This window comes from Trachypithecus francoisi, unplaced genomic scaffold (genome assembly GCF_009764315.1).
Source record: "Trachypithecus francoisi isolate TF-2019V2 unplaced genomic scaffold, Tfra_2.0 Lachesis_group14, whole genome shotgun sequence".
NCBI classification, from domain to species: domain Eukaryota; kingdom Metazoa; phylum Chordata; class Mammalia; order Primates; family Cercopithecidae; genus Trachypithecus; species Trachypithecus francoisi.
The window spans coordinates 31,470,465-31,496,097 of NW_022681459.1; the positions used below are offsets into that span (position 1 = coordinate 31,470,465).

Consider the following 25,633-nt stretch of genomic DNA (forward strand, 5'->3'; position numbering starts at 1 on the left):
TGTTTCCCTCCCGCCCCCTGAACTGGCCAGCTCAGCTCTGCCTGCCCAGAGCAAGTGGGTGCGGCTCCCCTGGGGCTCCTGGTGCCCTGGGAGGGTTGGCCCTTTGTCCTAGGATGGGGACAGGTGGAGAGGCACACGAGGGGAAGCTTGTACCGGAGTGTCCTTGTCATGCTGGAGGGTGGCGGCGGGTGCCGAGCCACGGTGCAGCCGGGCCGCAGTCTGACAGGGTCTCTCTCTCTCCTCTCTAGGCCTACACAATCCAGGGACAGTACGCCATCCCTCACCCGGATGTGAGTCTTCACTTTGTCTTCCTCTCACCTTTCTCTTCTCATGGTCGTTTACCTACCTGCATGCTGCTGTTAATTGCTACTAACATTAATATTACACAATAATATTAATCCACTTCTCAGCGTTCCTGACCTGTGTCGTATCCATATGACCTCAAATAACCTTTTAACCTCTTAGCACTAATTCTGCTTGTGTTGAGGACTTGGCCTGATGTCAAATTGTCTCGATTCTGCCGCAGTCCTGGGTTTTCCTCCCTCCCATGGGGCCTGGGAGGGAACTGAGACGGGCTCTGTCCCCGTGCAGGGCGGCGAGGATGCGCTCACCGCCACAGGCAGGTGTCAGTGGCACTTTCTATGCCTCTAAGAAGTTGGGCAACGTTATCAAACAGGCCACAAAGATACCTTGGCAAGGACATTTGAGGGCCTGGTGACATTAACGCTCCCCTTTCAGAGTCCACATGGAAATGTAGGGTCCATGTACGCACAGAGATCCGGGCTGTGGAAAGCCAGTGGAACAGGCCTTTGTCTTCATTCCAGAGTCAGTGGGATGCCAGGCGGGCATCAGCGTCCTTGGCCCGGGCCATGCAGAGCTGGGTACCATGCGTCTCCATGACTGGTGGCTCCGACACCTCTCTCCTGCTCCTGCTGGGTCTAGGTGTCATTCCAGTGATGGAGGAAGAAGATACCCTCAGATAAACTGTTGGAGGGGAACCCTGGGCTGCTCTGGGCTGTGCGGCTCTGAGCCCTTAGTGGCCAAGAGATAAAAGGTGCAAACTGTGAGCAAAGGGCCTCTCTGGAGGCAGCCTTAGGGCCCCCAGGGAGTGAGGGCTGCACTGCTAGGTGCTGGGGAGAGGAGAGGCGAGAGCAGGAGAGAACGAGAGACGGCCCCACTGGAAGGGCTTCGTGTGTCCACAGATGGGGCAGACCTGGAGTTGGTTCTGAGGAGGTTTCTCTTCTCTAAACCATTTTGAACGGTTGCCCAGCTCAGCAGCTGCTCCTCGTAACACATTTCCTGGCCGTTCGCTGTTCCCTGTGAACTGTGAGAGGCACCGCTGAGCTGGATGGGAGGCGGCCACCCGGTGAGCGGGCTGCTCAGGAGCCTTCAAACCCTGATGCTTTTGAGTTGGGGGCAGGGACGTCCATCTGAGTGAGATGAGTAAGGCAGGTCAGGAGTGTTTTTAAGAGTTAACGATCATTAAATAAGTCTGCTATAGAGTTGCAATTTACTATCATTGCAGGAAAATTTGTATTGAATGGAGAATAGATAACAATAGTTATTCCATTGAAGACAACACATGAATCAAATGGTAGAGAAACCTGATCAAGAAAAGCCTTTCGCCACCTGCCCCAGAGGCCATTTTTAGTGGTTCCTGGCTTCAGACTTTTGGTAATGCTGCTGTAGCTACATCAAGGACATCTCATCCTGGGGTCAGCTGTAGACACCAGTGCCTGTCCCCACCAGGAAGCCGGGCTGTGGCCACCACACACTGGAAGGCACTGTTGGGGCCGCTCAGCAGCAGTGTTGGGCAGAAGCAGAGGTGTGTATGCGTGTGTGTGGCAGGGGCACGGGGGGCAGGTGTGATGTCTCCCAACGGAAAGCCTGTGTGAAGGAAAATGAAGATGGAAGCCAGGGGAGTCAGAGCCGACTTTCTGGGATGGCCCAGTTCCATTTCAGACTCAGGACAGGTGGTCATGCACATCTAGAGATACACATGTACAGAGGCAGGTTCCAGACGGGGCGGGGGCTGCTTGACTTTGCAAAGCTCTGGAACCCAAAGGAAAGGCAATGTGTGGCACCCGTGGTAAAGGGAAGGTTAGTCAGTGGGGTCAGGGTTTGTCTTTACCCCAGACAGTAGCCCTGAAGTTGGATGATCAGACCTGCAGGGACCCTCTGGTGGCAGCTTATGGGTTTCCTGTGGCCACAGAGCCACACCTTCTCCCTGCGGCCTTTGGCTGAGCCCCCGTCTGCGCCAGAATGCTTATGGTCTGAAAGTCTCAGAGGCTGTGGCTGTGTGCACACGGTGGGGCCGCAGGAGCCTGATGTGTGGTTATTGGCGTTCACATTGATCGGTGACTTTGCTCTTTCTCATGTGACTGTCTCAGTGTCTCTTATAAATGGGTAGTTGTGCAGATTGTCTCAAATTAGTTTAAATTAATGTATAACTAACTGTTAAGTGAACTGCTTCAGTGCATATGCTAATGATTTGAGATACCTGGTGCTATAGTTTAAATGTGTCTATTCTTCCACAATTTCTGTGTTGGAAGCTAATCACCAAGGTGATGGTATTAGAGGGTGGGGGGTCCCAGGGCTGGGGAGTGATTGGATCATGAGAGCTCCACCCTCGTGAACAGCATTGGTCCCTCTCACAGAGGCTTCAGATAACAGAGGCTTCAGAGAGTGGCCTCCCCTCCATCCCTCCTGCCATGTGAGGGATACCATACTGAAAGCAGAGACTGGGCCCTTCCCATACACCAACCAGCCAGCACTTTGATCTCCAGTGTCCAGCCCCCGTAACTGTGAGACACATTTATGCTGTTTCTGAATTGCCCAGTCTAAGGCATTTTGTCATAGCAGCAGGAGTGGACTAAAGCGCTTGGTTCTTTCCTGTGAAATAGCTCTCTGTGGAAGACATTCTGTTTCTACATCTGTGTCGTGAGATTTGCAGAGCAGCTGTTATTAATAGAAGACTGGAAGCTTCCATAGTGCTTTTGTCGTAGGCACGTAAAATGGAAGACTTGGACACATCACTTAATAATTCACTAAACACAAAAATAAAATGATTATTTAGTGACATATGTAACAACAGTCAGGAAGCAATTTTTATCTGAGCTTGGGATTTATTAGAAATCTTTAAAGCTTCAATTTCTTACAATATCAATATAATTATAGATTATATTGTTTTAATTTATAATATAATTGAATACAAGTTTATTTATACCACAGTGGCGGCTTATGGACAGATACTAGAGTCATTTTTTAGCAATGTGATATTTGACCTGGATGTGTGGGCCCGTGAATAAGAAACATTGAGCGTAAGTTAATACATTCCTTAGGTTTGAGTCTTTCTTTACGTAAAACTAAAATATGCATGTGTTTTCTATGCCCAATTTAAAAAGTGTTTTTAGCTTGTTTTTATTTAAGAATCATTGGGGCTAGGCATGGTGGCTTAGGCTGGGTGTGGTGGCTCAAGCCTGTGATCCCAGCCCTTTGGGAGGCTGAGGCAGGTGGATCACTTGAGCTCAGGAGTTTGAGACAAGCCTGGCCAACATGGCAAGACCCCGTCTCTAACAAAACTACAAAAAAATTTAGCCGGACGTGGTGGCACACACTTGTAGTTCCAGCTACTCGGGAGACTGAGGTGAGAGGATTGCTTGAGCCCGGGAGGTGGAGGTTGCAGTGAGCCAAGATCATCCCACTGCACTCCAGCCTGGGCCAGAGAGTGAGACCCCATTTCAAAAAAAAAAAGGAGTAATTGGCACTGATCTGCCCTCGCCCACTTTTCTCCAGCTCCTCGCATGCCACGTACATCGTTTTACCCACATGCTCCTCGAGGCTCATTGTGCTCTGGATGTGCAGGTGTTTTGAAGAGGCTCAAAGCCACTCTACAGGGGGAAGGACTTTGGAGGACTGCAGTCAGGCTCTCCAGTGTGGCCACTCGTCAGCCCTGGAGAATATCCATATGACTCTGTGTGTCCTGCCTGGGTCAGGCCAAGTGCAGTTTCAGAAATGAGAAAGAGAAATAGCACCTGAGACCTGGCACCTGAGAGCAGAGCCCAGAGCACCCACACCTGGACAGACCACTTGACTCTCACCCCCAGCACATCTGCACCTTTAATTATAGCAGGGAAGTTACACCAGGAAGGAACTGTTTTTTCTGGAAGAAATGAGTGAACTTCAAAAATACCCTCATAGGCCAGGTACAGTAGCTGTCTCCTGTGATCCCAGCACTTTGAGAGGCCAAGATGGGAGGATTGCTTGAGCCCAGGAGTTCGAGACCAGCTTGGACAAAAGAGCAAGACCCCATCTCTACAAAAAAATACAAAAATTAGCTGGTTGTGGTGGCACGCACCTGTAGGCCCAGCTACTCAGGAGGCTGAGGTGGGGCGGTTACCTGAGCCCCAGAGGTCGAGACTATAGTGAGCAGATATTGCTCCACCACACTCCAGCCTGGGTGACAGAGCAAGACCTTATCTCAAAAAAGAAAAAATACCCTCATATATACAAATCTTTACTTCCAGTCTTCCAGGTCTCCTTATCACTCCCTTACTTAACGTCCCTATCATTTAAAGGGGATGTTGAAAACAAGCAAAAATAAAAACATGTTAGAGTTGATGAAGAATTTGCCATGTAGGCTATTTTAGATGAGCCTTGCATCAACCCTGTGAAGCAGATCTCGGGACCGTGGGGCCAGTTCAACACACAAGCAAGTGGAAGCTCTGAGAGGTGCCTTGGCCAGAGCTAAGGAGCCAGGAATGGGGGGGCTTGGCACAGCCGCCCAGGCAGCTGGAATGAGCAACAGATGTGCAGCAATGCTGGGAATCAAGTGGACACCAGTATCTGCTAAGAAGCTGGTTCTTCAGTGAAAGAGTCGTGGGGAAATTGTAGAAACATGTCGTCGTAAGAGGAACCCAGGGATAGGAGGCATGGCCAGATCTGTTGCTGGGCGCAGCCCTTCATCCCAGCTGTGCAATCCCCGGGACTCTGTTGGTGCCATGCATTTCCCCTGGACACATGAAGAGCATATGTGGGCTCTCGTGACAATCTCGTGTACCTGCAGAGATTTGGACAGACTGTTGCAGAGTGCTTTCTCCTCCCACTTGTTCTGTGTCTCCCTCTAGAACCCTGTGGGGAGGTGGGTGAGGGGCCCCCTCACTGTAGAGAGAGAGTAGTCAGTGCCGCGTGCCCTGGGCACCTGCTGAGCGGTCCAGTCTGTCTCGCTCTGAAGCCTGGCACCTTCCTAGCACCTTCCTAGACCCTGCGGCTGCAAGTGGTGCAGAGACTTGCCCATGGCCCCACCTGCTGTCAGAGCTGTGCTATTGCAGCCACTCCTCTCACGAAACAAGAGGCCCAGGCAACCCTCACTGTTGGCTGGAGTTCCATCTTTCCTTTCTTGGAACACTCCATCCTCTCCAGGGCCCCAGTGACACGGCTCTCACACACCGTTCCTCCCAGCTTACCCTTCTCAGAAGGGCAAGGGCTTGCATTTTTACAGGACCCTCGGGCAACTCACTGGCCCGTGGAGGTCTGAGAAACACTGGTCAGGAGGCCTGAGAAGGAAGAACATGCATCCAGTTGGAAGCCCAGAGGAGACATGGAATGGAGAGAGAAAATTCCAAGAGACACACAGAAAACCTTCCAAAATTGGAAACCATCCTCATATTCAGAAACCTCAACAATTCCCAAAAAGAATAAACAAAGAGAAATCCATCTTAGAAATATCGAAGCCAGACTATATAATACCAAAGACCAAAATCAAATCTTAAAAGTAATCAGAGAAAATATGACAGAGGAACAACAGTGAGAAATTTGGTGACATATCAGTAACTTTAGAAGCCAGCAGATGTTGGTATAATCAAAGAAAATAGTTGTCAGCATAAAATTCCATCTTAAGGGAGGATCTGCCAAGGACCTACATGTAGCCATTTGTAGACAAACTGATCTGACCAGCAGGCCCCAGCACATGATCTTCTGATGGATGCCCTGTGAGAAGAAGGAAAACTGTCCCAGAAGGAAGGCTGGAAATGCAAAGAAAAGTGTGCACATTTGGTAAACATACATCATCTGTGAACTCACTGATGCCTTTGCCTGATTCACAGGATTGATACAACAGTCGAGTGGGTAGAAACAGCACACATAAGATCAGGTGTGCACGAGGAGATACGAACACCCGGAACAGTCAAGTGGATACAAACAGTACATGTAAGATCAGTTGTGCGCGAGGAGTTGTGAACATCCGCAGGTCTCTGTCTCATTCCACTGCAGGGTGAAGACACCGAGTGTAGACTCTCAATGCACATGTTAAAATTTCAATGACCACTAACAACAAAGGAGTCCGATATGTAACCTTCTGTGACAGGACAGGGGAAACAAGTGAGGGGGAAATTATTAATCCAAAAGAAGAAAAGGAGTGAAATCAAAAACCCTGGAAAAGCAGGACAATTAGAAAACAAGTGTCAAAAATTAGTCTAAACATGTGGATGATTGTGATCAAAGTAAAATTATGAAATTCTAGTTAAGAAGCAAAGGCTGCCAGACTGTATTTTTAAGCTGAACAAATAGGCAAATCAACAAGCAAAAATAACTTTGTTGTTTTTTTCTCTTTCAAGAGACACACTTAAAGCGTAAAGACCCAGAAAAAATGAAAGAATTGAAAAAGGCTAAGGAATATGCAACAAAATTAACTGGTGTACCAATATTAACATCAGCAGGGGAAAAAACAAGACTTTAAGAGAAAAACTGTAATCATTACATGTTGATAGAAAAGTCAGCTCACAAGAAGATAATAATTCAAAATTTATGTGTGCCTAAAACATAGCTTTAAAATATATAAAGAAAATAATTGACAAAACATAGAGAATTTGACAGACATTATAGCAAAAACTTGGCACACCTCTTTCCATGAGTGATAGGTCAAGTAGACAAGTGTGAAGAAGGCATCAACAGAACTATCCATGATCTTGACGTAATTGATGTACCTTGAACACTACACCCCCACAGCTGTAGAATTCATGGAGACATTTACAAAACCTGATCATGTACCAGACCATAAAGCACATCTCATCGTCTTTCAAAAATTGGAATTGTATCACCCACACTGTCTTAGCACAAAGCAATTACAGTCATGCACCACATGACGGTTCAGCCAGCATCAGACCACATAGACGATGGTGACCCCATGAGAGTATAGTGGAGCTGAGAAATTACTGTTGCCTGGAGACCTTGCAGCTGACCTGAGATTGCAGCACATTACCCCCATGTGTGCTGCTAGTGCAAACGCACTGCGCTGCCAGCTGTCTGGCCGTCTAGCACCCGCTGTTAAGCACAGCTCATCATTTTTCGTAACGCTGATAAACAGCTGCTTTACTGGTTTGTGTATTACTATGCTTTTTATCATTATTTTAGGGTATTCCTTCTAATTATCTAAAAAAAATTAGCTGTAAAACAGCCTCAGGCAGGTCCTGCAGGAGGTGTCCAGAAGGAGGCACTGTGATCATCAGAGATGACTATGTCAGACTGTGTGGTTTTGGTGCAGTGGGAGACAAGTAGACTGGATGAGACGTGAGAGTCCAGGATCCCTCACACAGGAAGGAAGCCATCCACGATACTTGGACGGAACAAAGCTGCCCACGAGAGCAGAGAGGGCAGATGGCCCACATAGTGCCAGGACAGTGGGTCAACCATGTGGGGAAATTGATCTTTACTTCCTGCCATAAACAAAAATCATTTCCCATGTGTCAAGAACTCCAACACAAGACAGAAAAAATGAGCAGTTTTAGGAGAAAATATAGAAGAATGTCCTATTCTCAGGTCAAGGGAGGATTTCTTAAAATGTAAGCACAGACCGTAAAGGAAAATACCGGTGAGTTCAACTATATTAAATGTTAGAATACTGTTTCTTATAAGACACCATGGGAGAGAGGGGAGAAGATCTGTGCAGCAGGAATGACAGACAGGCTGGCATCTGAAATGCTGGGTGCTCTTGGGAAGTCAACAAAAATCAAGCAATAAGAAAAATGGACGAATGACAGAAATAGGCATTTTGCTGCAAATGAAATAGAATGCAGATTAGAACCACCGTGGCGGGGACCTGTTTCTTGGCCTGAGTGATAGTTGCATGAGTGCATTCGTTTTGTGTTAATTCATTGAGTTGCATCTTAACAAATGGTTGCAATTTTAGTAGTTGTCTGTGTGTTACATTCTGAGACAATGTGAGGTAGAAAAGACAGTTTACAGAGAAACATCAGTAACGGGATATTTCCCCTGCCCACCCTCCTGCCCTCCTCTCCCTCCCTCTCCCCCTCCTCCTGCCCTTCCTCTCCTCCCTCCCCTCCTGCCCTCCTCTCCCTCCCTCCCCTCCTCTTCCCCTCCCTCTCCCCTTACTTCCTCCCCCTGCCTTCCTCTCCCTCCCCTCTTCTCCCTCCCTCTCCCCCTACTTCCTCCCCGCCTGCCCTCCTCTCCCCTTACTTCCTCCCCCTGCCTTCCTCTCCCTCCCCTCTTCTCCCTCCCTCCCTCTCCCCCTACTTCCTCCCCGCCTGCCCTCCTCTCCCTCCCTCCCTTCCTGTCACCTGCCTACCTGACTTTCTTCCCCTTTCCTCTCAGTGATTTGGAGGTACTGGTGAGAACCAAAAGTCTCATTTTTTTACAGGGCAGAATCTTCTCAAAAAGTGGAAGGCCCCTTGGCACTTAGTCCTGTTCTCTCCTTTAAAAAATGTGGAAATTGAGTCCAAAGGAGGTGCAGTGGCTTGACTGATCCTGGGCAGAGCTAGGGTGAGCACCTGCCCATCCTCTCCACAGATGCTCCCCAAGCACCGCCCTGTTCTAGTCCAGACCTCCCTAGGACGTCCCCTACATTTGTAGGTGGGGAGGAGAGAGATTTATTTGCTAGTGTGGTCATTTCTTCGTAAAAAGCCGAAAACCTATTGAGAGACTTTTTGTCATCCACAGCCACAGTTGCTGCTCACTCACATCCATTCCCTCACTTTATAGTTCAAGGAACTGAGGCCTGGAGACACCAGGCCTTCTATCGCCACAGCAACAGGCTGGGCCATCTTGCAGCTGACTCCAACCCCTGTAGAGCCCAGGGGGTGCCCCTCCCCTGTACCCCATTCCCTGGCCGCAGGGCAGCTCCTGAGCCCCACTGGGATTCAGGGGTTTGCGGATCCCACCTGTGCCATTCAGCATCTGATGACTGGATGAATTTGCCAGGAGTGTCTCACCCCACCATGGGCGATCTTGCCTGCAGTCCTCCTACCCGGCCTGGGACACCTGCAGTCTTTCCTGACGTGCCCTGTCCAGGTGGGGCGCCTTCACTAGGACCCCAGATATGCCTGCTTCCTCCTGCTGTCCCCGCAGGGCCTCACGTCTTTCCAGGAGGTAGACTGTCCCGGTGTAAGTGCTCACCAGATGTGTCTGCAATGGCAGGTGCTCAGGGAGCGAAGTCAGGCTGCGGTGACAAACACCCTACAATCTCATGGCTCTCCACTGAACGCAGAGGTGTGCCAGAGGCCACGGGCTTGCCATGGGGACCAGACCCTATCCTGTGGGAGCAAGAAGAGGCCAGATGGGCCGCAGCATGCCAGATAGCCCCCTCCTGCCAGGCCTGCCCTGCCCCCCAGCCCAGCACCTGGCTGCAAGGCCAGGCATTGGGGAGGGGCGGGGCTGGGGAGCAGCCCCCCATCCTCCCAGGGTACTAGGTACTGAGGAAGGGGCCTTTACCTTGACTCTGGGTGAACTCTTAGTGGAGGGCTCCCTGCTCCTGGGAGGCCAAGTGCACACCCACCCAGTAGTGCGCAGCTGGGAAGGTGCTGGGACCATAGTCGTTGCCTTCCTGACTGCTCCCTGGTGTCAGGGAACCCAGGTTCCAGGGCTGGCCAGGGCAAGCATGGGGGTCTGGTCGGGTGCTCAGCAGCCGGCCTTCTCACATGGGGACAGCAGCTCTGCTCCGAGTGCCTACACTCCAAGCATTGGTGGCCTCTGTGGCAGCTTCTGCCACCCACACCCTGTGCAGTGAGGAAGCTGGGCTGCCTGCCTGGCTGTGGGTCGCAGGAGTCCACACACAGCCACACTGTGATGCATTTGGGTTGAATGTTCTGAAGGGAAAGTGCTGGGGAGGTGGTACCCTCCCCGAATGTGCCGCCTCCCCTGCCTGCCGGGCAGTACTACAGAGGAGCTTTGCCCGGTGCCCTCGTGAGCCCAGGACACCCTCTGCAGCACCCATCCTTGACAGCGCCACTGGAGGCCTGCGGCTCCTGGGAGAGCCAGGCCTGACGAGCCCCATGCCCTCTGCTGAGCAGCCCTTGGCTCTCCAAAGGGTGGAAGAATTTTGAGTCTCACCTTGTCACATTTACCGTTATCTTCTGCTATTTTTAGTTTTTATTTAAGAAATGAGGCTCAGGTAAAATAACTTTAAAAATGGCATCAAAGCCCCCTTGAAAAGTCTTGTGGCCCGAGGATGGGAGGAGAAGGGCTGGGGGCAGCCTGCAGGGGCCAGTGGCACAGGCGGCTCCCAGCTGAGGGCCCTAGGTGTCCCTCATACCCTCCACAGAACCTTCCAGTGCTAGTGTTCTGTAATCCCAGGGAAGGCGAGACGCTCTTGGAGGTGACTAAAAGGCAGGTGTGTGGCCCTTTGGGTGTTCCCCCCACCTCAGGTCACCTCATGAGTAAAGCAAGGCCCTGCAGGGGAGGGGAGTGGGCCAGGCCTAGCACAGGGTGAGACCGGGGCGAGGTTTGCAAACTCGTGCCTCTCGGACCCCCCAGGGGCTAGTCTGACTTTAGTGACTAGTGACTTGGCCTTGAATCACCTAGAAGCACAGCTGGGTTTCCTCTGTGGCTCCTGGACTCCCCCAGACACTCCGTGGCCCACTGGCCCAGCCTCCTGTCCATACCAGCCAGTGAGAGGGAGGCTGGGCCAGTCCAGGCTGGAGCTGCCAGGAAGCCAGGGAGGGAAGACAGCGACTTCCAGTGCTGCTGTCTGCACGCCGGGCATTGGCCTGCTCATAGCCTGGGCTCCATTGGCTTCCCCCAGGCCAAGTCCTTGCGTTCTCTTGCGTCTGCCATGTGTCCGCATGGCCCTCTTTCTATCTATCTGTGCAAAGTTCTGTTACTGCCGTTTTAATTTGGTGTGACTTGTACTCGATGACAATAACCTTCTTAGCTCTCATGTCCCTCCTACCCCAGCAGTTGACCAAGCTCCACCAGTTGGCCATGCAGCAAACCCCCTTTCCTCCCCTCGGACAGACCAACCCCGCTTTCCCCGGTACGTACCCAGCCCTTTTCTCACCTCCTTCTCTTCTCACCTGGGGACTTTCTCTTTCTGAGCTGTGTTATTCGGTGCAGCGTGTAGAACAGGTGCAGTTGGAGTTGTGAGTGCCGGTGGTGCAGGGTTCACATGCAGCAGGCTTGCCAGGACCGGGACTGGGGACAGGGCAGGGGCGGGGTGTGGGTCTCGCTCCCACTGTGGGGAGCTAGTTCACCTTACAGCTGGCCTTGCCATAGCCTTGCTTGTGAAGAGATGTCTGCCCACCGAGGGTCTGCACTTGCTGGGCAGTGCCCTGTGCTGCCCAGAGTCTGTCCTGGGTGGCCCTTCCTGCTGAGCGTACCCATTGGGCCGCCCTGGAGACTTCTCTCCAGGAGCGAGAGCATAGCAGACATGGATGCTATTCTGCAGGAAGCCACTGTGTATCCCAAGGTGGCACCCAGCCCTGCCCCAGGAGAGCAGTGGCCCGAGTCAGCCCCAGCCCAGTCGCTGTCATGAGGCCATCAAGGGTGGCCATGTGTGGCAAGCCCATCCTGCCCCTGGCGTGCCTGGCAGTTGGGTGTCCCTCCCCACAGAGGCAGTGCCATGCCTGTGGCCGTGGCCGGAGACAGCGCCGGTGCGTGTGCCAGTCATATTTTGAGCTTCCCTAGTTGAAGGGACCCTGCTTATCTCCTTGAGGGCAAAACATTAAACCTGTCTCTTCTTTGCTCTCCAGGAGAAAAGCTGCCTTTACACTCCTCCGAAGAAGCTCAAAATCTGATGGGCCAGTCATCAGGTAACACAAAGCCACACGGACAGGAGAGCAGGCCAGGGCGGCAGAGCAGAGCCCCCGCGGGAGGAGGTGTGGGGGCCCTACAGCTGCAGCAGTTTACATCTTCCATGGGAGGCTGTGGACCAGCCTCAGGCACTGCCAAGGGCATGGGTGGTGCCATGCTGCCACTGTGGCTGGATGGTGGGGCCTGAGGTGCTCAGAGCAAAGCACCCCAGCAATGGGAGTCGGCCGTGGGAGCAGGAAATGGAGTTGTCCCATGGTGTGCTTTGGAAGTGGGATTTTTAGGACTACGAGCAAACCCTTAAGGAGGACGATCAGGCTGTGCTGGATTTGCCTGCACCCCTCCCGACTCGCATTAAAATGTTCATTCCTCGGATACTGTGGGGTAGCACATAGATTTGTAGATTCAGTGACCAAGGCCATGAAACAGACACAGTTGTTTGCCTGGGGCTGCTTAGCGGGTTCCTAGGTGCCCATGAGGAAGATGCCACACACACGCAACACCTCATGGCTCCATGTGCATGTGGCCGGTGCCACAGTGGCTTCCTGGTGGCCAGGTAGGCGTCCTGTGATGACCCTCCCCTCACCAAGGCCCTGGGGACTGCAGTGCACACACATGCCAGCCACAGCAGGGTTAAACTGAGTGGGCAGCAATGGGAGGTGTTTGTGGCCTCTTTGAATGCTGAGGCCAGGAGACTTCCAGCATGGGCTTGGGCGGCAGGTTGGGCGGCCTCCTTTACCCTGGTATCTGGAATGTCGTCATCTTCATAAGAAACAGACTCACCTGGGCCATGCTGTCCTGAGATGAATGAACACATCGGCCATGCCGTCCTGAGATGAATGAACCCAACGGTCATGCTGTCCTGAGATGAATGAACCCAACGGTCATGCTGTCCTGAGATGAATGAACCCAACGGTCATGCTGTCCTGAGATGAGTGAACCCAACTGTCATGCTGTCCTGAGATGGATGAACACATCAGCCATGCCGTCCTGAGATGGATGAACACATCAGCCATGCTGTCCTGAGATGGATGAACACAACGGTCATGCTGTCCTGAGATGGATGAACACCTGGGCCATGCCGTCCTGAGATGAATGAACCCAACGGTCATGCTGTCCTGAGATGGATGAACACATCAGCCATGCCGTCCTGAGATGGATGAACACAATGGTCATGCTGTCCTGAGATGGATGAGCACCTGGGCCATGCTGTGGATGAACACATTGGCCATGCTCTCTTGAGATGAATGAACACATCAGCCATGCTCTCCTGAGATGGATGAACACAACGGTCATGCTGTCCTGAGATGGATGAGCACCTGGGCCATGCCGTCCTGAGATGAATGAACCCAACGGTCATGCTGTCCTGAGATGGATGAACACCTGGGCCATGCCGTCCTGAGATGAATGAACCCAACGGTCATGCTGTCCTGAGATGGATGAACACATCAGCCATGCCGTCCTGAGATGGATGAACACATCAGCCATGCTGTCCTGAGATGGATGAACACAACGGTCATGCTGTCCTGAGATGGATGAACACCTGGGCCATGCCGTCCTGAGATGAATGAACCCAACGGTCATGCTGTCCTGAGATGGATGAACACATCAGCCATGCTGTCCTGAGATGGATGAACACATCAGCCATGCCGTCCTGAGATGAATGAACCCAACGGTCATGCTGTCCTGAGATGGATGAGCACCTGGGCTGTGGATGAACACATTGGCCATGCTCTCTTGAGATGAATGAACACATCAGCCATGCTCCCCTGAGATGGATGAACACAACGGTCATGCTGTCCTGAGATGGATGAGCACCTGGGCCATGCCGTCCTGAGATGAATGAACCCAACGGTCATGCTGTCCTGAGATGGATGAACACATCAGCCATGCCGTCCTGAGATGGATGAACACATCGGCCATGCTGTCCTGAGATGGATGAACACATCGGTCATGCTGTCCTGAGATGGATGAACACATCGGCCATGCCGTCCTGAGATGGATGAACACATTGGTCATGCTGTCCTGAGATGGATGAACACATCGGCCATGCCGTCCTGAGATGGATGAACACATCGGCCATGCTGTCCTGAGATGGATGAACACCTGGGCCATGCTGTCCTGAGATGGATGAACACCTGGGCCATGCTGTCCTGAGATGGATGAACACATCGGTCATGCTGTCCTGAGATGGATGAGCACCTGGGCCATGCCGTCCTGAGATGGATGAACACCTGGGCCATGCTGTCCTGAGATGGATGAACACCTGGGCCATGCTGTCCTGAGATGGATGAACACATCAGCCATGCTCTCCTGAAATGGATGAACACCTGGGCCATGCCGTCCTGAGATGGATGAACACCTGGGCCATGCTCTCCTGAGATGGATGAGCACCTGGGCCATGCTGTGGATGAACACATTGGCCATGCTCTCTTGAGATGAATGAACACATCAGCCATGCTCTCCTGAGAGGGATGAACACCTGGGCCATGCCGTCCTGAGATGGATGAACACCTGGGCCATGCTGTCCTAAGATGGATGAACACCTGGGCCATGCTGTCCTGAGATGGATGAACACATCAGCCATGCTCTCCTGAAATGGATGAACACCTGGGCCATGCCGTCCTGAGATGGATGAACACCTGGGCCATGCTCTCCTGAGATGGATGAGCACCTGGGCCATGCTGTGGATGAACACATTGGCCATGCTCTCTTGAGATGAATGAACACATCAGCCATGCTCTCCTGAGAGGGATGAACACCTGGGCCATGCCATCCTGAGATGAATGAACACATTGGCCACACTGTCCTGAGATGAATGTCCTGGTTTTGCAGACATTTCTTTATATTATTTGCTTAACTTTAGTGCCCTCCTAGGAAGATTTCCCATACTTTCCTCCCTTCAATCAAAATATCCCAAGTTCAACAGGTCTGGCTCACTCCTCTCTGTTCATCTAAGGTCTACTTTGTTCGGGAATTCCTGTCTAGGACTCAGGCAAGACCAAGGAAATCTTTTAAGTGACATTTAAAATATCACTGTTTATGGAATGTGTGTAGGTAGTTGAATAACCAAATAAGTGTTGTTTTGAAAGTATCTTTATTAAAAGAATATAAAGAACAGAAACTCTAGGCTTATATATGCAAAAGAAAAATAATGGAGAATTAGAGATGAATTGGTTCATTCAGCACCAACTGATCCCCTCCTGTGCTGGACGGCCCCACAGGACTGCATCTGCCCTGTGGGGTCTCTCCCTGCCAGGGAGACTGGCTGGTCACAGTGAGAGGATCCTCTGGTTGGGGGTATCAGTACCATAAGACAAGATGAGAGGTGGCATTGTAGACAGACTGCCCCACCCAGGGCCCAGGGAGGGTGTGGCTGGCAGGGACGGGGGGCAGGGCAGAGGTGGTGGGAAAGAACAGGAGCTGTGTGGCTTTAACATGGAGTTGGGGGGCACAGGAGGCGCTGTGAAGAAGTAGGAGCTCATTGGGAGTCTACAGCCATTGGACGTGCATTTTGGGGAGCCCTCTGGTCTGTCTGGAACCTAGACTAAGGGGCACAGCAGAGGCAGGAACCAGCAACAGGGGAGCATGTGGGTGGGAGGAGGGCTCCCCAGTCTGGGGTATTCTGAAGGTACATCAGCCGGGCCTGTGATGGTTAGGAGGAGTGGATCCTGCAGTTTCCAGGGCCCAGGCTGAGCTGCAGAATCCAAGTCACAAGAACCACGTGGGGCCTGCAAGGGGAAGAGCAGAGTGTCAGCGTTAGACTTGCAGGTTGGAGCCGCCACTTGTCCAGGAAATGGAAATGCTGAGCATGAAGAGCACAGCAGGCCTCTGGCCCTGCCCCTCCTGTGCCAACACTCATGAGGCTTGCAGCCTCCAAGCAAGAGCAAATCTTGGACTTGAACTCTGAGAGGTTGTCTTTTATCTGCTGGTACTAAGTGGAGATTTGTAAATATAAAAACTTAGGCGTGATGATCAGTTAGACCCATATCGTCACTCTTCAACAAAGAAAGATATCTATATAGAAATGTGCAGCTTTTCATTGGTCCTAGCACTTCTTTTTTGGCTCGGTGATGCTATTGAATCTCCTTGCTCCAATTTGGAAGAACTGCCTGGTGGACCTGAGCTGTCTGAGCCAGGCTATGTGCAGGGGCCTCTGGATAGAGTTACATCAGAATCGGAATGAGAGGCAACTTTATGTGCTCTGCCATCTGCTGTCCCATGCAGCAGGCCAGGGGGTGTCACAGGGAGGTGGGGCACTGTTGGGTAGAGCGGTGTAGGCCTCAGAACCAGTGGGGTCTCCTGAGAACTAAGGGAAAATGGGTACTCAGCATCAGTGTGACCAGCATGTCCTGTGCCCTGGGTGCTGCACAGAGACCCTGAGACATGCTGGGTGGGCCCTGCCCTTCAGCCGGGGGCCCACCAGGGTGGCCTTCCAAGGTGTCACAAGAGAGCATACAAACATGACGGGAGTGAAGTCACGCAGTGTACAAAATGAAAAAAACAAAATGTCCTGCTTAAGTCTCTCTTTCCTTCTTTTGAGAGAAGTTGGGACTAAGGAAGTTAGGTGGCAGTTTCAGACTGAAAGCTCACAGGGTCCTGGCCCTCTGGGCTGTGCTGACCCTCACACTTGGGCCAGCTCTACAGCCCTGTCTCACTTGAACCAGGAGAGTGGGGGCACTGGGGTGTGACTGTTAGCAGCCTTCCACCAGCCTAACCATGTCCCCTTGGTATGCCCAGGTCTGGACGCCAGCCCACCGGCCAGCACTCATGAGCTCACCATTCCCAATGATGTGAGTATGCCCCCTGTACCTGCCTGTCCCTGGGTGGAAACGCTAGGCACAAGTGGCTGTCAGCTCTGCTGTCCTTTGGGCAGAGGGACCCACTGCTTGGTGATGCCTTCACCACCCCAACCCCACTGTTTGATCTGCATCCTCCCTCCTTTCCTTTTTAAAGTGGGTTTAATGCCCATCAAAAGTTGTGTGCTTTTATATCCCTAAGATGTTGAACAAGCAGCAGGCTAAAGGGGACTTCAGATATTAATCAGTAGTCAGATGAGAGTTGGGCTGAGAACTCATGTTGCTGTGGAGGCACTGCCCTGGTACGGGTCAAACCTTGAAGAACAAGGTGGCCCAGGAATGCTCTAGAGTGGACCCACCCGCAGTATTATCTCCATGGGCCCTGGCCCCTCAGGAGGTTTGGGATTCTCCATGAGTTGGCTCCAACAGACCTGAAGTTGGTTGGATGTCACAGACTTGTCTAGATTTCTTCTAGCACCCCTCAGTCTGTTCATGCCTTAAGCATACCTGAGGATGTGGCCTTACGAGCTCCCCTCAACACACTCAGTCCTCCCCAGAGTAAGCATGGGTCCTGAGGATAGTGAGGACTATTCTCTGAATGCTTGACTTATCCACACACTGAGAGACCAGGGAGGGCATGGGCCACATGTCCTTGAGGGATAGCTGCCAGAGCAGCAAGCAGAGTCCCTGTGTGGGCTGTGGAGATGGCTGCCCCACTTATATCTCAAGCATCCAGCAGCCTTTTCTGCCCTAGAGCTGTGGATTTTGGAAACCTTCATTGTTCTGCCCCCCTTTACACCTGCTGGGCAGGAATTCTAAGCCCTGTTCCTTCCTTTCATACAAGCTGACCATAGGAAGCACAGATTTGGCAGTTCAGGGAGATCACCAGTCCTGTGTGTGGAAGATGGACAGTGGAGCGGGAGAAAAAGAGGCAGAAGAGAGCAGGGTCACCAGAGGAGTGGACCATGAGGCTGTCTGGCTGGTGCCACTGACCCGCCTGAAGAGCCATCTCATTTGAGCCCCTCGTGGCAATGTGCACTCTAGGCCTTCTGTCCCGGTTGCTGGTCAGGCACAGAGTCCCCATGTCTGCTAACAGAAGCTCAGGACACTCACCCTCCGGGCAGCATTGTGGTCCAGCCTTCTGGCATCCCCGAGGATTTCTAAGGTTGGCCCAACTTGAAAGGCAGCAGCACAGAGCCATCTGCCTAGGTGTGGGGTGGCACAGCCAACTGGTCCCTGCATTCTTGGAGAGAGGGGATTTTTCCTCAGCCCTTTCCCTCACTGCAGTGGTTCCTTGAGCATGCGACTTCTGGCATCCCTCTGAGTCTTTTCCTCCAGGTAGTAAAGCCAGCAGGCTTTTCCTGTGGGGTTTTCCTTCTTTGGTGAATCAGTGTTCACTAACACCAGGTTTGGTGCTCTTATCCAAACACTCATTTAAAACGGGAATGAGCTTTAAGAGGATAAGTCATCTTTGGAGAGCTGGTCAATCTGTTTCCTGGGGTCTCCTTTGTACACATGGATGCTGGTTTTCTGAGCTCTTCACCACTCACTTCCCATCCTCCTCCTGGTGATCTTCCTAGGGAAGAAACCCACTTCTCAGAAGGAAGGCAGCTTCCTCTTATCCCAGTGCATTTGGGCACAGCCTTCCATGCTTCTTCATGGAAAAGGCTGTTGATGGCACTGTCTGGGGCTTTCACCAGCACCCCCAGACTTCATGGGGAATGTATCTGGGCTGCACCAAAGCTGATATTCCTCACGTGGTAGCTGCCTGCTACCTTCTTGGAGAAAAGGAAGAAATAAAATGGGTGTGCTTGTTCTGAACTTGCCTGTCATCTCGCTCACGTCCGTCTCTTGGTCACAGTTGGATCATGCTGCCTCAAGGTTCCTGCAGAAAGACACTGCTTGGAGGCAGGGACTCTTGAGACTCGCAGGCTCCCCAGCATGGCCAATGGGGACACAGGGCAGTCCAGGGGCCCCAGGCCTTTGGTTCCCTTTCTGACAATCACTGTGGGCTTCCCTCGATGCCTATTTCAGTGCTTGCTCTTGGCCATGCAGACTGTGGTGCCTGTGGTCTCCCCTACTCTGCCCTAAGCAACAGTCACCCACCCACCAAGGCTCATGCCCCTTTCCCTGGTTCTCAGCTGCAGAATCAGCCAGGCCTTCTGCTGGGGAAAGGAATCTAAGGTGTCCAACAGTGGTCTCTAGGAGGAGAGGCTGCAGTGGGAGGTGTCACCACAGTTCCAGTGGAATTTGGCATTGACATCTGATTAGGAGGGGTCACGTTATTTCAGAATATTTCCATCGTTCTTCTTTGAATTTGCAGTGGAGGCACACGAGGATGAGAGGAGGCGAGGAGTCTGCTAACTGCTGGCAAGGTTCACAGGTGCAGGTGGGGCCAGGTGGGAGGTGCCCTTGGGCTGCAGAGCTCAGCCTAGAAGCCATCTTCCCCTTCACTGAGCCAGCCAGCCTAGGGCAGGGCAGGTGAAGGAGGTCCGACCTCCCCACATTCCCTTCTCGTGGCGGAGAGTGCCGGTACAGAAATCACAGTGCTGTTCACCTTGGCATTTGTGGTGAGGTGGGCATGCCTTGGCGGCTCAATGATGTCCCATCAGCATTCAGACCCCACAGCTGTGTGCAGAGGAGGGGAAAGGCCTGTGGCAAAGGCAGCATCCTCCAGAGCCTGGGGAGAGGGGCACCCTGAGCAGCACATCGCAGGGAGCAGACGGAGAGGGCGGGGGGAGAGCAGGAGGGGAATGCATGCCAGGGCACAGCTGGAGTGAGGCAGTTAGAAGACGGGCAGACGGTTAAGAGAAAAGGGTAGGCACTTTGTGCAGGAGGGGCAGGGAGATACTTCCTCCAGCAGGCTCTGAGGAGAGATCCAACAGCATACGTGCACGAGGTTCTCAGTGCTGTGCGCTTCAGCAGACACCACGCACTCCAGCGCAGAAGTGCTAGGGAGGAAAGCTGGCTGTGTGCTGGCCAAGGAGGGGTACAGGAAGTGGGGCAGTGCGAAAGCCCAGGAGCTCTCCCTCCTGGATGCTGGCATCTTGCAGGGACCTGTGGTCATGCTGCCGAGTCAGCCACATTCCCCCTCCCCATGCGGGCCGTGGCTGCTGTCCCTGGCCCCCAACAGAGATGAGCCCTTCAGATCTCTCTGCCACCAGGGAGGAGGATGCAGCCAGGCAGGTAAATGTGGCTTTGTGCTGATTAGGAAACCACCCTCCTGACCCCAGGGGCACACTGAACACCACACACAGGCGTGAGCAGGGAGAGGGCTGGACTGTGGGCGGGGCCTTGGGAGATGTGAGTGGGGCCTGGGAGATGTGGGTGGGGCCTGAGGTGTGGGTGGAGCCCAGAGATGCAGCAGGAGATAGAGGGCTCCCAGCAGCCCTGGATTCTCTAGAGTGGGGGTCTCTGTAGATGTCTGCAAAGACTGAGGGTTCTGTAGTCTAGTAAGACGGCTGTCATTTCCTAAGTAACCAGCAGAGACGGCCTCTAAGGTGAACAGAGTTGAGACACCGTTGGTCTCCTCAGGGACAGGGGCTGGCTGGCAGGGCAGCTGTGTCCCACTGTGGAGCTGCTGCTCACACCACAGATCGAGCCCCGGCACTCTTGGAAGTGGACGTCCCTCCTGCATGCCACCACATGGCCTGGCCCAGCCCTTCCACCCAGCGTAAGGACAGAAACCTGCTCCTGTCACTCAATTTCACCACCATTCTGACACCCTAGCAGCCTCAAGGGAGGTGGAAGTGGACTCCGCCTGAGGGCCCTCAGGGATCTGTGTGCCCAGTTGCCCTCCTGGCGCCCTGTGCCAGGTACCTTCCAGTCTCGGGCTCTCCCTGCCACAGGTCTGGCTAATTCTCTTTCCTTCCAAGCTCCAGAGCTCTCATCAGTGGCCTGTGCGTGCATGAAGGGACTTCCGTCCAGTGGTGGGCATTGAGAGATGCCACTGACTCCTATGCAGTCTTCTCTGGGGGCCCGAGTTGTCCCTGAAGCCCCTCGTGGCTGCTCCATACACCACCCTCCTCTCTCAGCTACTTCAAGGAGCACCCTCATTCTTGATGACCGCCTTGGCCAGAGGCCATTGTGTTCCATCTTTAAACAGGGGTCCCAAAGGGAGAATGAAAAGAGGCGCCTGAATGGCCTCAGAGTTTCACCTAAGTTCAGCAAATGCTGAGTTTTAGGCAGCAGTGAGTTTCGCTCTGGCTTCAAGCACACATTTCTTTTTGAGCATTTGTGATGTTGCCTGTCTGGGCAGAACTGGTCTCCCTGGGATGCGGCCAAGAAGACGCCTCCAGGCCGTGGTGGAGCCTCCCTGCTCAGCCCCTGGCTGCCACCTGTGGGTCACTCCTGGACCCCGGGGTGACCAGTGTGGAGCGCCCGGGCCAAGTGACTGTGGCCTCTTGGCTTGGTGGACCTCCCACAGGAGCGGGGAGCAGGGCGGCTCTGAGAGGGGCCAGCAGAGGCACAGGTGCTCTTAGCCTGACCTCGGGCAGGTGGCCTGGATCAGGCACCACCTGTAGGCAGGTGTGGGCGGGGCCTCTCCAGGGTGCTGCGCTCAGGGCTTGGGGCAGAGTCCAAGGCTGGCGGCCTGTCCCACAGGCCCCTCGGGCACACTGCCCACAGTCTTCAGGGGCTGGCTCGGGTTCTTCTCTAAGAAATCCCCCTGTCCTTGTTTCTAGCTAATAGGCTGCATAATTGGACGCCAAGGGACCAAAATCAATGAAATTCGACAGATGTCTGGAGCTCAGATCAAAATCGCCAACGCCACTGAAGGGTCATCGGAGCGTCAGATCACCATCACAGGGACCCCGGCCAACATCAGCCTTGCCCAGTATCTCATCAACGCCAGGTGAGCAGCTCCAAGGGCCTCTGAGAGATGCCCAGAAAGGGACGCGCCAGCTGGCGTTACATCGCCCGGACAGTCGGGGGTGGGAGGAGGCACGGTCTGGGCCACACTCTGCCTCCTCCTCTGTTCCCTCTGCTCCAGGCCGGATAGTGGGGACAGGATGGGATGGCGACAGCCTTCATGTAGACGTGAGGCCACCTCACTCTCCTGACCTCCCATCCAGTGTCTCCAGGGATGATCCCCAAGGCTAGAGGGGAAGGCAGGTGCTCCCGTGGCCCCAGACAGGCGGCCACACCTATGCTGGAAGACCTGACTCTTGTCCACTCAGAGCTCTCCAGAAAGACCAATGTTTGGGGACTTTGCTGTTTTGCCTCCTTTTTCATCCTCATGGAAAAGTGTAGGGAAAGGCAGGACAGGACTCTGCAGGCCCCTTCCTTCCGTGGGTCCCTGGTGCACATGGGAGGGTCTGAAGCCACCTGGGTCCCTGTGACTATACCCCACTCGGCCTCACTGGCCTCTCAGCCAGTGCCCCACCCCTGCCAGGCAGGCTGTACCACCAGCACCCCCTGCCAGGCACGCCGTACCACCAGCCACCCCGCCAGGCAGGTCGTACCACCAGCACCCACCCCCGCCTGACACACCACACCACCAGTCCCCCCACCAGGCAGGCCGTACCACCAGCCCCGCCTCTGGTGTAAGGAACATCCCTCCTCCCTCCCCAAGGATGTCCTCCTGCAAGAGCCCCAAGCTGGGCTTGTGGGAGGAAAGGGGAGAGGAGGGAAGGGGAGGGGAGGAAAGGGGAGGGGAGGGAAGGGGAGGCGTCTCTGGGTAGATACAGCCCTGTGTGGGCCCTGGAACCCCTGTCCCATGACCCTTCTGCTATCTGCGCGCCCAGTGAGTGGGTGAGGGGCTGCCTGGAGAGGACAAGGAGCCCCCCCGACTTTACCCACGGATGCCCCATTGGGCTTCTGCCTCGATCCAGAGCCAGGTTAGGCCTCTTTCCATCCCTGTGGCTGCAGGCCCATGGGCAGGAGGCTGAGCAAAGCGCATTGTTGGCAAACCCAGGGCGAGCCTGGGGATGGGGCTGGTCAAGGAGGCCCCGCCTGCCCGACCACATCACTGACAGCCCCGCTGGGCCCCGTGCTTAGGGCCAGATGGCTCTTACCCACATACGCTTACTCCTGTGGCAACCAAAGCCCCTTCTCAGATGCCAGGTGTGAGACTGGGAAGGCCTTGTGCCCCCGCAAGGGCAGACCCGGGGCTGCACGGGAGGCTCCATACGGGGAAGGCCTCCAGCCCCCATGCAGGGCTGGCTCACACACCTGACGTGGTGACGGGCATGGCGGGGACCAGGGCGGAGAAGAGGCCCGTGTACTCTGCTGTGGTCTCCAGCTCAGAACTTCCTGAGCTGACCGGGACAGCCTGTCCCAGCGAGCACAGAGGCCACACAGCCCAGCCTCACATCTGCGCACGGATGAGGGTGTTCATTGTGACCGTCTCTCCCTCTCCTGCCTTTGTTCTAGGCTGACGTCCGAGGTCACCGGGATGGGCACGCTCTAATCCTACCCAGCACCCTCCCCCGACGTCACCCACCTGCCAGAGCCCAAGGCCCCGGCTCTCACACTCTGGACAGCCCACCTTCCCTCACACTCCGGACAGCCCACCTTCCCTGCCTCACAGATATCCATAGAGAGGTTTTCCTAATTGACAGAAGGACGTATGCCCTGGAGAAACACCCCCGTGCACACACAGCCACTCTACAGAGGGTGCAGGCTCCGCCGAGTCCCCCTTCCGTGTTATTTATGACGTACAGCGCTCCAGTCTGCCCATGCACCGGCATGCAGTGTTAATTATTTTAGAAATATTGTTCTTTGGTGTCAGCGTAGCTGTCTGTCTTAGGAGCTGGGTCGGCGTTCCAACAGCACTTCCTGTCTACCATTCTCCTCCGCCATCCAGAACTGTGCAGAACTGTTGCCTGAGACCCCTTCTGTCTCATACAGCCCTGCTGTGCTGACTCAGTTTCCCCTCAGAGCCAGTGTCATCTGGGCTCGAGTTTCTGCCCCAGGTCAGGTTGTGTGCTGGAATCAGGGGTGGCTCTCCTGCCACCCACGGGGAGCACCACCCACGGGGAGCACCAGAAGAGGAGGGTTGTGGAGGAGGTTGGGGCTCTGACCTCAGGAGTGGGGTGGAGGGCGGAGCCTGCTGGGGGCCCTGCCTCCACAGAGATGCTGCGTACTGGGAAGGCATCGGGGTCCCCTGAGCGTCTCCCAGGGTGGCTGGAGAGCACAGACGCGCCAGGGAGCCCCTCTGTGCTCCTCAGAGTTCAATAAATGTCGTGGCTCCTCCTCACCGGCTCTGGCTCGTCTCTGTGCCCCCAATGCACCCAGGACTCAGCATGTCCTTCCCCTGGGGAGACACTGCCCTGAGCCCGGTGCTTATCGGAGAAGCCTGAGTTTCTTCTCACACGCAGATACGATTTCATGCCCCCTTTCCACAACACACACAAGCACTTCTGTTTGTACTTTGGCAAAACTACCTAAAATGACAAACAGAAAAACACCATTCTTGCCCAGGCACCAAAATGCCAGTTCCTAATTCGTGAGACTTACTCCCCCACAGCCATCGTGGGTACCAGAGGCTGTGCCCGGTGACCCCCAGTGCTTCCACAGCGTGGAGCCTGTCCACGTCACACCCACTTGGGGACGGTCCGCATGGCTCACTTGGCAGCCTGTGCTCACCTTAAGGAGCCCGGCTGTGCCCCTGCTCAGTCCTGAAGCCCTGGATGTGACTCAGGCCCTCCCTCAGGTGATTAATCCCTAACCCAGGCCCAGGGCATGGGGGGAGCCCCCAGGTGATTTATCAGGAAGGACCCAGACCCAGGATGGAGGGGGAACCAGGCACCAGGGAGGGCAGGACTCGGAGGCTCCTGTCCCAGCTCTGCAGGCTCAGGGTACCACCTCCACACCTGGATCCTAGTGTTCACGGGACCTTCTAGAAGGTAGTGGGCCTGGGATGTGTGGACAGACACAGCTCACTGACCTCTCACTGGAGGTGTCTGTCAAGAGCAGTTCCAGGAGGATGGGAGTCTGGCCAGAACCTGGGGAGCCTCCAAGGGCCCAGGACAGCCTGCCCCAGGCTCCTAGCCAGCCACAAGGCACCCGCTCACAGGAGCCCCGTCCTGCCCGATCAGGCAGAAGCCGCCGTTTCCCAGACTCCACCTGGCCTGCCTCAGGCACCTGGCTGAGGTGCTGGCCTGGAGGGCCCCGACTCAGCCTCCTGGACACACTCCTTGCCCACCTCTGCCCCCGGGAGGGCCCAGTCACAGGAGTGAGCCTAGCATGGCACCTGGGCACACATGCTGGCAGCTTAGGACTGAAGTTCCCCTTGGGGAAGACACAGGCCTTCCCCAGCACCCGTGTCAGTGGAGATGGTTAGTCAACAGCGTGGATACAACTGACAATGACAGACACCCTGGAAATAAGACACCACGAGAAGAGAGGAATCAAAATGGGATGGAAGGACCCCGGAAGATGCAGGCTGGGCAGGACCTAAGAAGGTAAGGGGTTAGTTGCTCACTCATCTGGACGAAAAACAGCAGGCAATGGAGCACTCCAGGTGGGGAGCACTCCAGGTGTGGGGAGTACTCCAAGCGAGGAACACTTCAGGTGGGGGGAGCACAGTAGATGTGGGAAGCACCTCAGGTGCAGGGGCAGCCAGAGCTGGGGTGGAAGGGAGCCCAGAGCACGTGAGGAGGGGAGACGGGGGTGCTGGAGTGGCAGGGTGGGGGTTGTGCAGAACTCAGCCCCTCAGGACCCGGGGGCACGGAGGCACAGCAGAATCCAGAGTCCCAGCTGGGCATGAGGGGGCCTGAGTGGGGACTCAGGGCCAGGGACCAGGGCTCGAAACCAGAGCTGGAGGCATCCTGTCACTTGGGGCAGCTCACAGGGCA

General features: G+C 54.3%; 1 protein-coding gene across 25 annotated transcripts in view; it reads left to right on the forward strand.

Annotated features, from left to right (window-relative positions):
- The window catches only part of PCBP3 (poly(rC) binding protein 3), a 273,001-nt gene extending 248,968 nt beyond the window's left edge, over window positions 1–24,033 (forward strand). For 8 of the 25 annotated variants that reach the window (XM_033232640.1, XM_033232652.1, XM_033232642.1 and 5 more), the window contains 8 exons: window positions 249–290; window positions 11,185–11,263; window positions 11,979–12,038; window positions 16,777–16,829; window positions 19,159–19,218; window positions 19,889–20,021; window positions 20,370–20,508; window positions 21,518–21,611. In XM_033232640.1, coding sequence (XP_033088531.1) covers window positions 249–290; window positions 11,185–11,263; window positions 11,979–12,038; window positions 16,777–16,829; window positions 19,159–19,218; window positions 19,889–20,021; window positions 20,370–20,508; window positions 21,518–21,521 — 570 coding nt within the window. In that variant the 3' untranslated portion in view covers window positions 21,522–21,611. Of the gene's footprint in view, window positions 1–248; window positions 291–11,184; window positions 11,264–11,978; window positions 12,039–16,776; window positions 16,830–19,158; window positions 19,219–19,888; window positions 20,022–20,369; window positions 20,509–21,517; window positions 21,688–23,207 lie in introns of those variants that run through there. The other 17 variants (XM_033232666.1, XM_033232654.1, XM_033232659.1 and 14 more) reach the window with 10 other exon arrangements.
- Window positions 24,034–25,633: the final 1,600 nt, after the last annotated feature.